The 16,761-nt window shown below is 29.1% G+C and overlaps 1 protein-coding gene across 2 annotated transcripts in view; it reads left to right on the top strand.

The window, feature by feature from the left end:
* Positions 1-16,761, top strand: part of LOC107446702 (uncharacterized) — a 66,566-nt gene that overhangs the window by 44,764 nt on the left and 5,041 nt on the right. Inside the window, exons 22-33 of one of the 2 annotated variants that reach the window (XM_016061416.4) lie at positions 1,078-1,113; positions 2,682-2,738; positions 3,293-3,334; positions 4,724-4,849; positions 4,947-5,486; positions 7,875-7,916; positions 9,246-9,368; positions 11,052-11,369; positions 12,281-12,316; positions 13,503-13,544; positions 15,106-15,147; positions 15,229-15,405. In XM_016061416.4, coding sequence (XP_015916902.2) covers positions 1,078-1,113; positions 2,682-2,738; positions 3,293-3,334; positions 4,724-4,849; positions 4,947-5,486; positions 7,875-7,916; positions 9,246-9,368; positions 11,052-11,369; positions 12,281-12,316; positions 13,503-13,544; positions 15,106-15,147; positions 15,229-15,405 — 1,581 coding nt within the window. The remainder of the gene's footprint in view (positions 1-1,077; positions 1,114-2,681; positions 2,739-3,292; positions 3,335-4,723; positions 4,850-4,946; positions 5,487-7,874; positions 7,917-9,245; positions 9,369-11,051; positions 11,370-12,280; positions 12,317-13,502; positions 13,545-15,105; positions 15,148-15,228; positions 15,406-16,761) is intronic. The other variant, XM_016061417.4, reaches the window with a different exon arrangement.

Here is a 16,761-nt window from a genome sequence, read left to right on the forward strand (position 1 = left end):
TTTCAAAGTTTAAATTAAGTGACTGAAAATGAAGATCATGTTAAAAAAAAAAAGACTTGCCGAACTAAAACAATATCGTTTCAACATAAACTTTAATTTATGCTTATTGCCCATCTAAGAGGTATAGATTTTTTTAAGTAATTTTGTCATTTTCCAAAACGGTAATTGGGGAGGAATTAAATTATTACACATTAAAATGCTAAAACGAATATTCTCTAATTCTTTTAAAAAATCAATTATCACTAAGTTATACAATTTCGTTTCGATTAAAAAAAACACACAAATACAAAGAGTGTTTAATAATTACCTCCCTTCATACGTATTTGAAATCTTAGTAAATAAGGAATGCACGTAGATATCGCAAAACTGATATTTGAATGAGAAAAAAAAACTTTATCAATAGCTGTCAAATAATTAGCAAGGAAAGCGAGAGGAAACATAGAAGATAAATAGCTTTAATTTTCTTCCAGCAATCAAACTGGTTTTAAAGTTCTTAATTCCGTCTCTTTCAAGAATATCTGACAAATTGATAGTGTCTTTGTGTAAACTCTCTGTCTGTTTTAATCTCGCCTTTCTTTTTGAATTTTCGTCAGGTTTTAAAATGTTTTATTTTGTAATTAGCATGTTTTCATTTATTTTTCGTTCAGTCAAATATTCAGTTTTGTTACTATTTGCAAAATAGAGTGATTTTAACTAAGGGTATTTAATTTTTGTAAAAAAAATCTTGGGTTAAGACTTATTTTATTTCTTCAAATATTTAACCATGGAATATTTATTAATTCATTTTAAATTCGAAATAGGTTTACTTTTAAATTTCAGAATAAATATTTGGATTTCGATATTTTAATTTGATATTTTAAATATGCCATTTCAGACTTCAAATATTGAAATATTATTAGGAAAAGCGTGATTTGAAACTCTTGATGTCTATTTTGTTTTTAAATTGCGTTCTTATTTAACAGGGTATAGAATTAAAAGTTGGAATTAGCTGGTAAATTTACTAGCTCTTTGCATACTTTCTTATTATTTTTTTGAAATAAAAATTATATTGATTTACAACTTTAATTTTGTTTCTAGCTGGAAAACCTGGTGCGCCAACCTTAGAAATAACTGGTAATATTTTCAATGTTGTTAGTAATTATAAACAAATACATATTTTTTCTAAAAAAATAATACAAATCTAAAGTTAATTTTATTATCGATACAGGTGTAAGAGAAAAACATGATAAAAACATTCAGAATTACTAAAAATTTAAAACTTACTCAGGAAAAAAAACTAACAGTGTACAATATACTTAACCAGTAGTTTTTTTACATGAAAGTATTTTATAATGTGAAATTAATTTAAATTATTTTTTGCGAACAACTACCAATTGTAGAGGAAGCAATTATAAATAAAATTACATAATAAATTCCTTCTACTTGACTGTTTAAAAAGATTATATCTTATTTAGAGGTTATATTTTATTAAAGTATATTTAAATACATCTAAATATCTAATTAGATTTATTAAATTAGAACTTTAAATGTATTTAAATATACTAGGTATACCTTTTTAATTTTATTTTACAGTAATTCTGTTTACAGTAAGCGTGTTTCATCCCAGCTACCCATACTACATTGGAAATACGGGAGTTTTGATAAACCCTATCTTTTTTTATTTTTAAATATTTAAATAACAATAAGAATGTTTCCTCATTGTTTTTCGAAACAAATTTAAATAATTGATTAAAAAAAAGATATAAACATGTCTATATTTATGTTTTCAATCTGATGAGTCTTAAGATTAGCCACAGTTTGTACCCTATTTATTTTTTCTCGGTTACAGCGCCATCTGTGAAGCAAAATGCATAAATATGTAGATCAAATCGATTTTTTTTTTCCTTTAGAGAATCCGAATGCGCAATAAAAAAAAAATCATATTTAAGATGCAAAATTGCCCAAGTGAAAAATCGAGTTTGGTATAATTGGATAGTTTCTAAAAAATGTTTAATGGGTCTATTTTCACTTTTTCGATCCGTTGCATAATTCTCGAGATATTTAATTATGTCTAAACTCTTTCACTCTTTGTATATTTTTAGCATGCATGACAAAAAAAATGAGTAATAAAAGTATATAAATTGGGAGTCAAAAATTAATATTTATGCGGAGGAAAACAAAAACAGTATTCTATAGATATTAAAACCTATTTGTTTTCCAGAAAAAATTAAGAAGGAGTGATGGTTATTATAAAGGCCTTCAAAGCAATTTGACGTTTATAAATCAGTCTTTCTTAAAAAATATTGATTCTAATTTTCATCACGTTCTTTTTTTTTTTTAATTAAATTTTAATGTGCGACTGACTTCAAATATTCATTCAATACAGATTTCGATTTCGGACTCTAAAATTATGAATTTAAGTTGGGCATTTCTAAACACCCTAAATAATTATCTCGACATTGAAAATTTTTTTAATAAATTTTAGTTTCCATGAATGATGGATTAATAATTATTTTTAATTTTGGATTTTTGTATTGATTAATTCTTGCACCTTTTTTTTGTACTGATTAATTCTTCTGATTAATAAATAACAGCTATAGTAAGACTAATAATTTTATTTTAATTTTTTAAGAAATACTACTATAATTGCGTCTTATTTATAATCCAATTTTTCATGAATACTTTTTGTACTTCCTTTGTAGTGTATCAGAAACATATGGACTATTATGCTACATACATTGTCTCCTTGAATATAAAAGGTAAATAGATGTTTTATTTTTTATTCTTAAGGATATTTTTGAATTTCTTTATGTTAAGCATATCTTACTTTAAATTATTAACCTAATTGATAATTGAAGTTTTATTACAGTGTACAGGAATTTATATTTTAAATAGAATATTTTTCTTAAAAAAATCGGTAGTTTTTAATTAATAAATCTTTTTTAATCATAAATCTTTTCTAGTCTTCTTTAAAATCTTTTCTTCCACATTTTTAAATTTGTATTATTTGGTATAAAAACAGTTTTAATATAATTTTTAAAAAATGCAAAGTAAATGTAATGCTTATCAGTGAAAAATTTAATGTCAAATGAGAATAGGAATTAGAGTTTTTCTTCCCAGCTAAGTTGTTAACTAAAAAGGACTATAATAGCATTTTCGAAAAGATGATAAAACTGGATATGCGATTACAACTAATTACAAAAACTTTTTAAAACTGTTTAAAAATTCCATAAAAAATTCGCTACTATGTGTAAATAACTGTTTAAAAATAAATATTTTTCCAACTAAAATGTAGATTTGATAATTATTTCAGATTCACCACCAGCTTTGGACACATCAGGGCCTTATAAAAGTGGTAAAACATTAGATATTTTTAAATTTATTCTTACTTACGATTTTTTTTAAAACATATTTTATATTAATAAAACTGATCAATCTACTTCTTAATGGTCTATGTTTACGTTATGTTATAAGAAATGTTTTAAGAAGTGTTTTAAGAAAATGTTGTAAGAAAATAAGGCCTATGTTTTAAAAATAGAGGTGATATATTTCTAAAGCATTAACTTTTGAAGAACAAATACACTTATATCAGGAATAGTTTTAGTGGCATTAAATTAACTCAAATTTGAGCCATGAAATTATATTGACCGGTTAATTTGGGTTAACGGTTCTCGAGCGGTTAATTTCGGAGTTGGTCTTTCTATATCATAATTGGTGCAAAATACAATAAAAAAATCAATAACAGCGTTGCAAAGTCCACCGCCCATTTTAAAATAAAAAACACTCTCAGGCGTGTACTCGAGTTTTTTAAATGGCATTTATAATATCCATTTTATCTTTTTCTCAGGAAACACTGGCAGAGGAGATCAAATTCTATAGATAGAATAACATTCTTTATTTATTGATGCACTTAGAAAAATTTACTTGTAGAGTAGCGTTTATCGTAATTTGTAATGCTCGTGAAAATAATTTTACATTTAAAAATCCATTTTCATTGGGGAATGGCACGAGTTTCGAAAAATTGCCAGATATCGGATCTCACTCTATGATGAATACCAACTTCTTCATAAACACTCTTAACTAAACATAGATTTAGAAACATAGAGTACAGAGCACTGGAAGTTCTTCATGTGTTGAAGGAACAGAGAAAATAGTGTGGTGTCAACGTAAGGATTTGAACCCCCTTCACCTTGTTTATGAGATTGATAGATTAGACCTCTCGGTTAAATTCTGTACTCAGTTGTTTCACTTGGTGTTCACCACACACTTATTACTATGATATTGCTGAGTTATTAGGCATCCACTTAGCATTCAGCTTTCGAAGAACGTGCGCTCGATTCTCTTTGGCTACGTACCTAGTTGTCATTGATAAAATCCTAGTTATTATACCGTATTCTGTGAAAACAGTCAATAAACTATTTTTCTCACAGTTAACGGTTGGAAAAGCATATTTTTTAAAATAATTATTAGACCTTTTTTGTTGGAATACGGTAAAATAACAATTAAATAAATTATTATTTAACCCTTTCTTCAAGAAATTTTTAATAGTGGAGTGGGAAATAGTTAACATTTTAACACTAATATGATGATTTAATTTCCATATCTATAAGTAACTTTATGATTAAACTGTTTCAATTGAAATGAAATGAGATATTCTGCTATTTCAACAAAGCCGCTTTACTAAAATAGCAGAAAACTTAATTTATGTAGCTGGTCATCTAACTACGAATTTCATTCTATTTAGCAAGTTCTTGCAAATATGCCAAAGTTAAGGTAATACAAGATTTGTCACCTTATCCTGCGGTGCTTCCGGGGACAATTCTAACTGTTCTTGCTGCATCGGACTGTGATTGCAACATATTTTCTATAAGTAAGTTTAATTTTTAGAGCAAAGAAATAAAACTAAAATTTACTTAAAATTTATTAGCATATTAAATAAAAATACAAACTGTGTTTTTAATTTTTAGGCCAGGGATTTGGTATCTTACTTGCACCTGAATACAGTGGTACAACTATTACCATAGGACCAGCATCTGCTATAATATTGCCTATCGGTTACTCAAGTATTTCACTTTGCTCTTTCAATCCATCACCAACGTACTCCCCACCAGTTCCACCAGCTTATCCTCCACCAGTTTTACCAACTTATGCCCCACCAATACCACCAACTTATGCTCCACCAGTGCCACCAACTTATGCTCCATCAGTTCCACCAACTCCTCCACCAGTTCCAAGTTATCCTCCACCAGATCCCCCAATATATCCTCCCAAAGTTCCACCAATTGTTGCACCTTTACCAGCTCCTATCACTAATCCTCCATTAGTGCCGCCAGTACAACCAGTGACAAAACCACCACTACCCCCTCCAGCACAAGTTGATCTAAAGTATGGACTTCAAACGGGTTCAGTACCTACTTTGCCTTGTGTCGAAAATTCCGGATGCACAATATGTGGCAATAGTGCTGCAATCACTGAAAATCCAGATGTCTACTGCGATTCTTTGTTAGGTAAATGCTATACACTATTTTATCATGATCGCAGTCTTAAAGATTACAAAATGCAATCATTAAGACAAATATGTAATATAGGATGTTCTGTAACCACCACACTTAATATATATTGTTAAATTCATTTTGAAAAATGAAGTCGAAATGCTTACAAGGTAGGACACACAAGTTAATTTTTAAACAAATTGATTTAAGGAATCAAAAACACTATTAAATTCATTTGAAAACTAATGAGGGATGTGGTATGAAAAACATTAAAAACCAGTTTAACTACCTGATTAAACTTTAATATGTTACATGTAATCACCATTCCTCTCGTCTTTATAAGTAAAGAATAATCACTCCGATGGAATTTGATAAACTCTAACCCCGAGTAAAGAAATAATTCAATGATAGTTTTTCGTCTATCACCGCATTTGATATGCTGGATATTTTTCTATCATAAGTATTGTAAAATAGATATATTTACAAGTTCCTAGTAAAAATCAGGATGCGGCCTTTTATTTGGGTGAAACGAACATATAGTTATTTTAAAATATCAGGTCTAATAACAATTATTATATGAATAAGAATTTAAATAATAGTTACTTTAAAGCATAGTTCCTTTTTATTGTAAGAAAATCTGTAGTTTCTGTTGTCTCATTTAAGAAATTGCATTAAAAATAAACGCAGATTTTCTTACAAGGAAATTACCCCAAATGTCTGGCAAATAAATCGTCCTATGGAAACAATTTCTTGGAGATAATATGTAAAGCATTTCATGTCTACCATGTTTTGCCTATTTAGTCTTACTTATGGAGACATTTTACATTAAAAACCTTATCAATTTCTTTTCCGACCACTTGAAAACGCCTTCTGGGTTTCATTTTTTTTTTGTCAATTACTTGAATAATCTTGTTTTCAATATCTTGCATACGTTAATTGAATTTGGATGAACGGCAAAGAATTTATCCCTAAGTTTTTGAATAGAGCCGCGAGGGCTCAGGGGATAGAGCGTTCGCCTTCCAATGAGGCGAACCGGGTTTGAATCCTAGCGATGGCAGGTCAATATACGAATTCCGCATCCGGCTTGCACCGACCTGACCACAGTGCTGAGGTAAAATATCGTCGTAATAAAGACGACCAGGTGGCCGAGTGGTCAGCGTGCCTGACTGTGAAGCCAACGGTTGCTGGTTCGAATCCCGCTCAGGGCATGGATGTTTCTCTATGTGTGTTGTCCTCTGTTGTGTGATGTAAGAATGTGGCCCACCCTATTATCGGATATCTGTGGCAGTGTGGCGTGGGTAATGTTGCTCGCCACCGTGACTTAGGTTCGCAGGTGCCCACTGGGTTACGTTAAATGAGCAACACTTCCTGCATCTTCCAAGGCTAAGAACGAAAGTCCAATGCCTGCAGTAAAAAAAAAATTCGAGTTTGTTAAAATCTTTATTTTTGAAATGATTTATTTTTATAATGAGTTAGAATTGGCTTATTATTTTATTCAATATCAATATTGCGTGGGCATTTGATCTATGATCCAAGTGTTTATGGTTGGTTAACGGTGTAAAGCTAACAGCAAGTGGCACAAGGGGTCGTAAAGCTTCTGGGTTACTACTTCCGGTTTATTTTTGTGCCTCACAATTTATAAAAGCGCGTCATCCAATATTAATATACTTGCAGTGCTTAAAATGTAACGAGATCTTTCATTTTGACTTTAGTTTCATTTGTTTAATTTTAGTATAGAACGAATTTAGACAATTCTACCAACATGCTATGATATTACCCAAAAAAATATCAAGCGGCGATATTTTACACAAATATAGCCAAATGGGAGATTACACTCAAAATATGACACACCTTACGTTTAATTTATTTTGTGACATTAGTTTTCCTAAATTTACTTAGGACTTACCACCTTTTAGAATTTATAAATTACAGAAAACTCTTATGAATGTTAAAAAGAATTATCCATAAATTTAAACACAAATCACATTAATAAAACTTCCTAGAATATTAAGCCTGTTTACGTATCACCTCGTAAACATATACGATGGAATATTTTTCTCGGGATTTAGTAAGCTTTTTATTGTTTACATTCAGTCTATCCATATGCAAAAATTAGCTATACTTGGAAAGTGTCATCCTTCCTTGTGGCATATTTGCGTCTCAATTGTGTAAGTTTGTGTGAGCTGTAGAAAAGAAGAAAATCGTTACGTGCACTGCTTAGCAATGTTTATTGTTCATGTAATGAAAGTTTTCCAAATTAGTCATGTTAGTTAAGATGTATGCTATCATTAACAATTAAAGTCAAATGTTTAATCTTTGCGATAAATCCTGAGGAATGTATTTTTTTAAATTTCGAAACATTGAAATGTTCAAACACTATTTATTTTTAATAATCTTTTTCAGTTTTCTTGGTTCGAATTTCTAAAATTGAAAATGATAAGGAGGGTAAGTATGTATATTCATTGTTGATAATTCTGAAATAAAATCAAATAAAACATAAATGTAAGATTAATTCACTGATCAAAAAGTAATGGCTGAATTGTCCAAAACTTCTTTACATCTCAATTCGAAAGAGAACAATTTTCTGAATCGGTTAATGTAACGAAGTTCAATTTTTGAATCTAATGTTATAAATATAATAAAATATTAGTAGTTTCAATGCTCTTAATGCAATGCTAATTCTTTTGCTATTTTCTCAAAACGGAAATTGTTTATCTTTCGGTTCACTTTTTTACAAAATTACATAATGTATTGAAATGAAGTGTTGTAGCATTCAAGTGTTTTGTCAACAAGTTTTTGAACTAGTTTTTTGTTGCATTCATATAAACCCTAATTCTGGTGCCGGGATTTCAAATTCGAAATTAGCTTTACTGCTAAAGCTACAGATTTTTCTTTAAATGACTTTTTTTGTCAAAGATCAAAATGTACAAATTTAAAAACGTTACGTATAACAGAGGGTGGCAAAAAATTTTACAACAAACATCTAGGGAAGTTAGGGTGCAATATCAGGATTAATTTGCATAGAAACTCATACACGAAAATGTCATCGTATGCGGCTAGGGACACTTCTTGTTCAAATGCAAATAAACAGTCATAATAGAGAGAGAAGTGCCTCTAGCGGCGTATGATGATATTTCTGTGCATGGATTCCTATGCAATTTAAATTCTGATGATATGCCTTAACTCCCCCAAAAGTTTGTCGCAACATTTACTCGACCCTCTGTTTCAGATATCATTTTTAAACTTGTACATTTTGACAAAAAATAGACTAAAAATGTCATTTAAGAAAAAAGAGCTGTGGCTTGGAGAGAGAAACTCATTACAGATTTGAATTCAGCGATGTAAGATACCTACCTGTTAAAAAATCTCATGCAACAGAAAACAAAAGAAAAATTGCTCTCTAGTCTCCATTGTCAATAATTTATTTTCTGTAGTCTTTCACACTTTAACTTGTACACTCAATATGCATACAAATAATTGTGGAGCTAATTAGTAAAGATTTAATGGACGAGATTTCTTTAACTTTTACGATCCTAATGTGATTGATGCCCTTCAGCAAATTTACAATATGAAAATAAAATAAATGGAAATGTTTTAAGAAAAAAGTATAATTTCACGTTTACTTCCTTTTCAAATGATAAGTAACCACAAATTAGTTAACTTTAATAGGAATCATCTCCTAAACAAACTCATAAACGTCATAAATTTTAAAAAAAATGTGGTTTGTTTTTTTAAACATTTAAGGAGAGTATTAATTTGTTTATTTTATCGCAGGTCAGTGTACAAGCGGTGCAGCTATATCTATGTATGAAATAACAGCATCTAAACCAGCACAAAAAGCTGTAATAAACATTTTCTTCACTTTACCACAGAAATGCCTCTGTCCACAACTAGTTGGTAAGTTATTCAGTTATTGAATCCATTAGCTAATTAATAGTCATAATTTAAAGTGAAGCAAAATTTAAAATAAAAAAAAAACTTTAGCGTCAATCCTTGCTTGTGATAATCAGCTGTTATGTTGCATGGTAATTTTGACTGCATCAAAGCAAAAAGTTGTTCACAGTTTCAGGACTGGTGTAAATGCAAATTGACCAGAATGTTTTCAGGCTCATGACTTATTACATGACTGCTTTTATTTGTTTTATAATGAGCTAATGATGGAAACCATGTCGTAAATATTACGTAAAATATACAAAAATATTCTTAGAAAAATAAGGTGGTAAATTTCGTTTGTCAATATTCTGTACAATATATGGAAGCTTTCTAACTAAAATCTAAATGGTAAAATCTACATCAAAACACGGGAAAACACGAAAGCTTTTTAACAATATTCAAATGGCAATATGCTTCGTTGATAATACGTAAATTATCGAAAAACATTTTTATCGAATCTAAATGGTGAAATCATTTTGTCAATATTGTTATAAAATGCATGGAAACATTTCTACCGAAATAAATATGATAAATTTATTTTGTAAACATAGCGTAAAATATATAAAAGTTTTCTTACCCTAACTGAAACTGTAAATATTCATAAAATATATAATATAGCATAATATATGCAACGTATAGTAATACAACGTTATGTAATGATAATAATATCAAAGCTTAACCCCGTCCCGCCTCCGTCAGGGGGCAACCGGGGAAAGGATAATATAATGTTACGTAATAATATAACGTAAAATATATAAAAGCTTTCTTACTGTAATTGAAACGGTAAATTTTTGTTATTAAAATTTCGTAAAATATACGAAAGTATTCTTGCCGTATTGTCAATATTAAGTATTGTATGTGGGAGCTTTCTTACCAAAATCTAAAACACACAAACGTAAAATATATGAAAAATATCTTACAGAAGTTTAAATAGTAAATTTGATTCGTCAATAAGGCGTAACAAATACAAAAAGGTTTTTACAAAACCTAAATGGTAAATTTGATTTGTCAAAATTAGGTGAAAAATATATTCTTGCCGTAATTGAAACGGTAGACTTTTTTTAAGAAAAATTTAGTAAATACGAAAGCATTTTTGCCAAAACAAAAGTGTAAAGTTGCTTTTTCAATATTACTTATAAGATGTAGAAACTTATTACTAAAATCTAAATGGTAAAATATACATCAACATAAAATATATGAAAAAAGTTCTTACCGGAATTTAAATGATAAATTCAATAATACGTAAAATACACCGAAGCATTTTTACCAAATTTAAATAGTAAACTTTCTTTGTCAAAATTACGTAAAATATAAGAAGGCTATCTTACCTAGTAAAATCGATTTCATCATTATTACGTAAAATATTTTTTAAAAAATTACCAAGTATTTCAATGGTAAATTCATTCTGCCAATATTATAGGCGTATTTCACCATAACCATCTAGAAAGGAGATACAATAGTTATGGTGACAGACTCTCTTCGATATGGTTATGATATCACATACCTTTTTTCTAAAAATTTACGTTTATTTTTCTTATGGACCTACATGGGTAGTAAATCTGGTACATAAATCCTTTAAAATTAAACAATGTAAATAAATTGATTTTTTCCCAAATGAAGTAATAAATTATATTTTTTTCTCTGCAGTTGATAAATTTGCGCTCTTGATGTTTCACAAATCCATTACAATCACAAATCCTCTAGTTTTGAATCTGGATTCATCTTTCCACCTGTACTCTGTTCCAACAGGCAGACTAACCCTACCTTTCTGTGCCATATCACAATTTGCATCCAGGACAAAAGATTTGGATGAGATTTTTGTAGATCCAGTCGACAATGAGTTAACGCTTCTGAGAAGAAAGGAATTAAATTTAGAAAAATGTCCAACAAATGAGCGTACCTGCCCAAATTGTGATTACATGGACACGGAAGACCTAAAGGAGTTGATATGTTCTTCTGACTTTGGTAAGAAATTAAACGATATTGTAAAAAACGTTAGTGGTGGAATCAAAAATAAATTACGTTCTAGGATAGGTTCGCAACCTATCTCGCCAAACATTCATGTGCCTAAAGTTTTATGAAAGAAAAAAAATTCAGAGATCGATTTTTCGAGACATAAATTGAAGAAATAAAGGAAAAACATTCTCAATAGGAATAGCAAATCAATATTTCATCCAGTAAAAAACAATAAAAACGTAATCAAAATTTTAAAAAAATTGCTGTTTTATCGTAATTTATTGATTTGGGAACTAACTGGACAAACTCGCATAATCATTAAATACTGTTTTTCGAAGCTCTATCGCCAAAGAAAATAAGAAAGCCATAGTTTAAGTGCTTTATACTTGAAGCAATGCGATGATTTTAAACTACATACATAATCTTGCCATGAAGAATTATCTGGGCTTTAGATCAGACAAATAATATGAATATTTGAAAAGCTATTAATTTTTTAAAAAATCGCCAGTTTGGTGATATTTTTTCACTAAGATGGAAATCATCAAAATTATTGCCTTATTGTCAATTTTTACAAATTTTTGTGAACCCAGATAATGCAGCATTGACGCAGATAATGCAGCATTGCAGTAAGTTTATAAATATTAAAAAAATTAGACCACGAATGCGTTTCATTTTCTCAAAATTGATGTTTCTCAAAATTGTTTGTGGCTTTTCTCCATATTGATGTTTTTAGCAATTTTCAAAATAAGCATAAATTCGCATTTTATGTCTGAGTACTATAAATATGTTTTAGCTTTCTTCTTACCCTATACAAAGTAAACACTATTAAAGTAAAACAAAACTTTCAATTGTTTTATAAAGCTTGTGGCGAAAGTTTGGAATTTTTTGTAATAGAAACTGTATATTTTATTTTAATCTAGCATTTGAAGTCACAATGAATCCAAAATTAAACCAAGGTGAGTTACTATTGCTATTCTTATTTATAATGCAATATCTGTATTTGCAATATCTGTTTTATCCCTTTAGAAATCGTTAGGCAAAGACATGGCTAACGCAGATGAATGGAAAGTGGTTCCTTCTTGTGGAAACCAACATCACCTTGCAAAACACATATACATATGGCATATACAATTCTTCCCTCTTACTCACTCTATTGGCAACAGATTTCTGTTACCGTAGCGCTATTTCTTCGTTTTTAATGAGTTGCGTTTTATTTGGGACATACTGATTTCTTTCCATATTCCATAATAAACTATTTATCCTATCAATTTGGATTTAGTCTCCCTTCAGCTTAAAAAATACATCAGAAATATAGTACCTCACTTGTCTAGATATCTTCTAAATTGTAATCTCAAAAATACCTTTTTCAAATGAAAACTCTGGCAACTTTTCGTCGATAAAGTCCGACTTGTCTTTGGATTCATTATATTTAACTTGGAAAAATACAGAGGATATAATACTTCATTTGTCTAGATAACAATGTTAGTTATTTAGGAAGGAACGCTGAACTTTTTGCATACTTATAAAGACTCGACACTTGGCTAAACGCTACTCCCGACTTCAAACCCGACACTCGAGGTAATGCAACTTTTAACTACATACTGCGTGGTACCTAATAGTCTTCTGTTGGGTAGAACTTTTTTTTGTGGTATTTTTAATTCAGCATTCTCAATGGCAGGCATTTTCAATAATTAATTTTATAAGCATTTCAGATAAAATAGAATCTAAAAAGTTTAGAAGTGATCTAATTAAAGAAATATAGACAAATTTATTAAACAACTTTAAATTATTTGATAAGAGTTGTTTGGTATTTATTTATTTTTTTATCTTTATAAGAAAGGGTGCAAAAAAATTCAGACAAAATACAAAGATTCTAATTTTTTTAAAAAAGGGAATTTTTATTAGCTCATAAAGTATGTAAGGTTAAGTGAGGAATGCCATATTGCTAGAATGGCGTCCATTACGTTTTCTTTTTGCGATCTTTTGCACAAACGTGGTTGATTTTCGATATATTTTTAATTTTTTAATAATTTATAGTTTAACACCATTATCAAAAAAAAGGAAGTTTTAGTATGTTATTCGCGTTTTGTTTTATAAGGACAGTATGAATATTTTAAATATTTAAAATTTTATTTATTTAAGGGCCGAGAAGACATGAAAGGTACGAAAGAATCGCAGTATCACGTGAGTATATAGATTTTCTCAATCAAAATTCAATCAAAAATGTTCTAATTATGTAGAAACGCACAATGCTTAAAAGCAGGATCCATTTCGGAAATCTTTTTCTTTTAATCCCCTTAAATATATTATTTCCCTTTTCCTTTGTCATAAACAAACAAAAAGAAATTATTCGCAATGAAAATGAATAAAGGAAGGCTTACTTTATCTTAAGTCCCTAACCAATCTTATAATGGTAGTGTTTCATGAAATGCTTATTTGTTGACAAATGAGAGCTAAAACTAAAATAAAAAACCAATTAACAAAAAAGCATCATTAACATGATTGTAAAAAATATATCTACCCAGAACTAGATTAATTTATCAAGAGCCATATGTTGTTTAGAAGAAACACTAAGCGAGAAAGAGTTTAAAAAGTTACAATAACTGTAATAATCAAGTCTGAAATTTAAAGATAGATTTTTCTTAACTGAAGGAAAATGCTTCATATTTCTAATTCCGCATTTTCTAATTCCGCAATGCTTCATATTTCTAATTCCGCATTTTCCTCCGAAATATTTGATTTCATGATGAATTGAATTCCGATTTCATCAGGGACTCTAAAAACAGGTTCGAAAATTAAATAATTAAAGACTTGGGATGATTCTATGTATACATACACATACAGACCAACGCATAAACTCTTGAGGGCCCCCTTTTTACTAAATAATAAACAGTTGTGTTTGTTTTGAGGGGAGAGGGAGAAACTAACATTGTTCTCTAAATAAATAAGGTATTGTATTTTTCCTACATATTTTTTATGTTGAATAAAATGAAATAAAATAAAAATGGATAGAAGTAAGAAATTTAAAAGTTATATATGTTTTATGAAGAAAAATTACTATTTTGGGCACAATTTATTAATAAGTTTGAAAGTGACATTGCTATCTAGACAAACCGATTTTTTTACATAGGTTTGAATGATATCAAAATAAAGTAGACGTTATTCTAATAGTGTAGAAGTTACATGGGTTTTTATGAGTTAAAAATTTAACTTTTAATTTATACCTATATATTATCCAATAAAGAAAACTGAAACCCAAACTCATAAAAATAATATTACCCTATTTAATACATTCCCTTAAGTAAGTGGTAAAAAGTTGTATCACCTGGCTTTTCAGGTTTAGATGGATGAGAAGGTTAAAGAGGGAAAATTTAAATAAGAATTTCACTCTGCAGCATTATCAATAAATAAACAACACTAGATGGGCAACAAAAGGTTGCCCATCTATAATACCGGGTAATGCTAACATAACTTTAGTAATGCAATTTGATAATAAAATTGGCTCAATTTTGGAATAAAGAAAACAGTATTTAAAATAGAATAAAAAATATGCAGAATTCTTACAATAACGTTGGTACCTGAAAGACTTATCTTATAACATTAGAAGTACTAAAAGTGTAAGAATTAAACATGAGTGATGCAAATAATTCGAAACGATCAAGTACATAAGAAAAACGTGTTGTAGAACATATTTTTCCAAAATGTGAGCATTTCATTAAAAATGATTTTATTTTATTTTTTTCAGAACGCCCAGCTAATAACTTCTCCATAGACATTGTTGTGAAACGTAAGTTTTCTTTTTAAAAATTGATAGTTTTCGAAAAATATTACGGTTTCTTGCAATTTATTATTATTATTATCTTTTTAGCATACGACGGTCCTGATGCTTGCAATATTCCAGTGGAAGAAGGCAATTGTAATTCTGAATTGAGAAAGTTTTATTACGACGCTGATGACCAGGAGTGCAAAGAATTTATTTACTCGGGATGTAATGGAAATGCCAATAACTTCAACTCTTATATGGAATGTGAAGAATCTTGCCTAAGTAAGCATTATATACAATGCTCCAAAAAAACCACACATTAAATAACATTTGATCTAATAATCGGATTTTCACGTTTTAGGACTTAATCTTTACGGTTCGAGGGTGTGACCTCAAATATGCTAATTAATAAGTGCAGTAGATATTTTAAGCTACGATCAGACACAATACCGTAACTTCTCTGAATAAACATAACATTTTTTCGGTGGATTCAGATTTCTGATCCCAAAAAATGATGGCATAGCCGCAATCTGGAAAATATGGTCTATATAGTTTGTTAAGGAAAGCGTTTCAAAGTTTTTATCGCGTAGTGTCAATTTTAAATTTTGGATATTTCACTATATCTCGAACTTGCAAATTGAAAAATTATTCTTATTGAAGGAAAACTGTAATCGCATTTATTCAAAGCAGCTTTCTTCTACGTCCGCATGCAATCAGAGTGCTCTGATTGGACGTCGAGTTTAAACCCAAAAAGGCTATAAATGCAAGCTAATTCTTAATTCAGATGTTCCTTATTATTTGTCCTGTCTTAGTGTACATTCCAACTGTGTTACTCTCTCTCTCTTTCTCAGCAATTTACTACTAAATACGTCATTCTCCGATCCACTTATCTCTGAATTCCATTTCAATAACTGCAGAGCATGGTTCGAAGACACTGTTTTATCTCTAATAAGTAGTAGCCGAATAAAAGATAATTCAGGATTATTCATTCAATTTTATTCTGTTTATTGAGAAATAATTCCACTGAAAAAGTAACTTTTAGTAAATATTAATTATTTACTAATATTAATTATTATAAATTTTATTTAATAATAGTTGAAATAATTTTGAATCGTAAGGTATACAACATTTTGCATTATTTCAAAGAAAGTAATGTTACATGGCAAAAAATAAAATTTAAGTAAAATCGGTTCAATAGTTCCTGAAAAATTGTATTTTAAAAAAGTCAGATACTTGAAATTCGAATTTTCAGGAACTATTCGACCGATTTTGCTCAAATTTTGTATTTTGCTTTTAAAAATTACTTTCTTTAAAATATCCAAACTGAACGAATTACGATTGAAAATTTTCTCGACTATTAATAAATAAAATAATAAAAAATATTTAATATTTACAAAAAGTTATGTTTTTCATGGGATTCTCTTTGGATGAATGAATTTTATAATTGTGTGTAAAAATTTCGATTCGGTTAAAAAGTTCCCGAGGTATGGCAAAATACTCAAAAAGTAAAATTAACACTAAGGGGACCAAACTGTGGAGCGCTCTCCTGACCAAACTATTGGGACCATATTTTTCAGATTGTTTTTATATCTCCTATATTTGGGAGTCAGAAATCAGAATCCGTCAAAAAAATTTTTT

The sequence above is a fragment of the Parasteatoda tepidariorum genome, chromosome 7 (genome assembly GCF_982258835.1).
Source record: "Parasteatoda tepidariorum strain Cologne lab strain chromosome 7, Ptep-v5.0, whole genome shotgun sequence".
Lineage (NCBI taxonomy): Eukaryota > Metazoa > Arthropoda > Arachnida > Araneae > Theridiidae > Parasteatoda > Parasteatoda tepidariorum.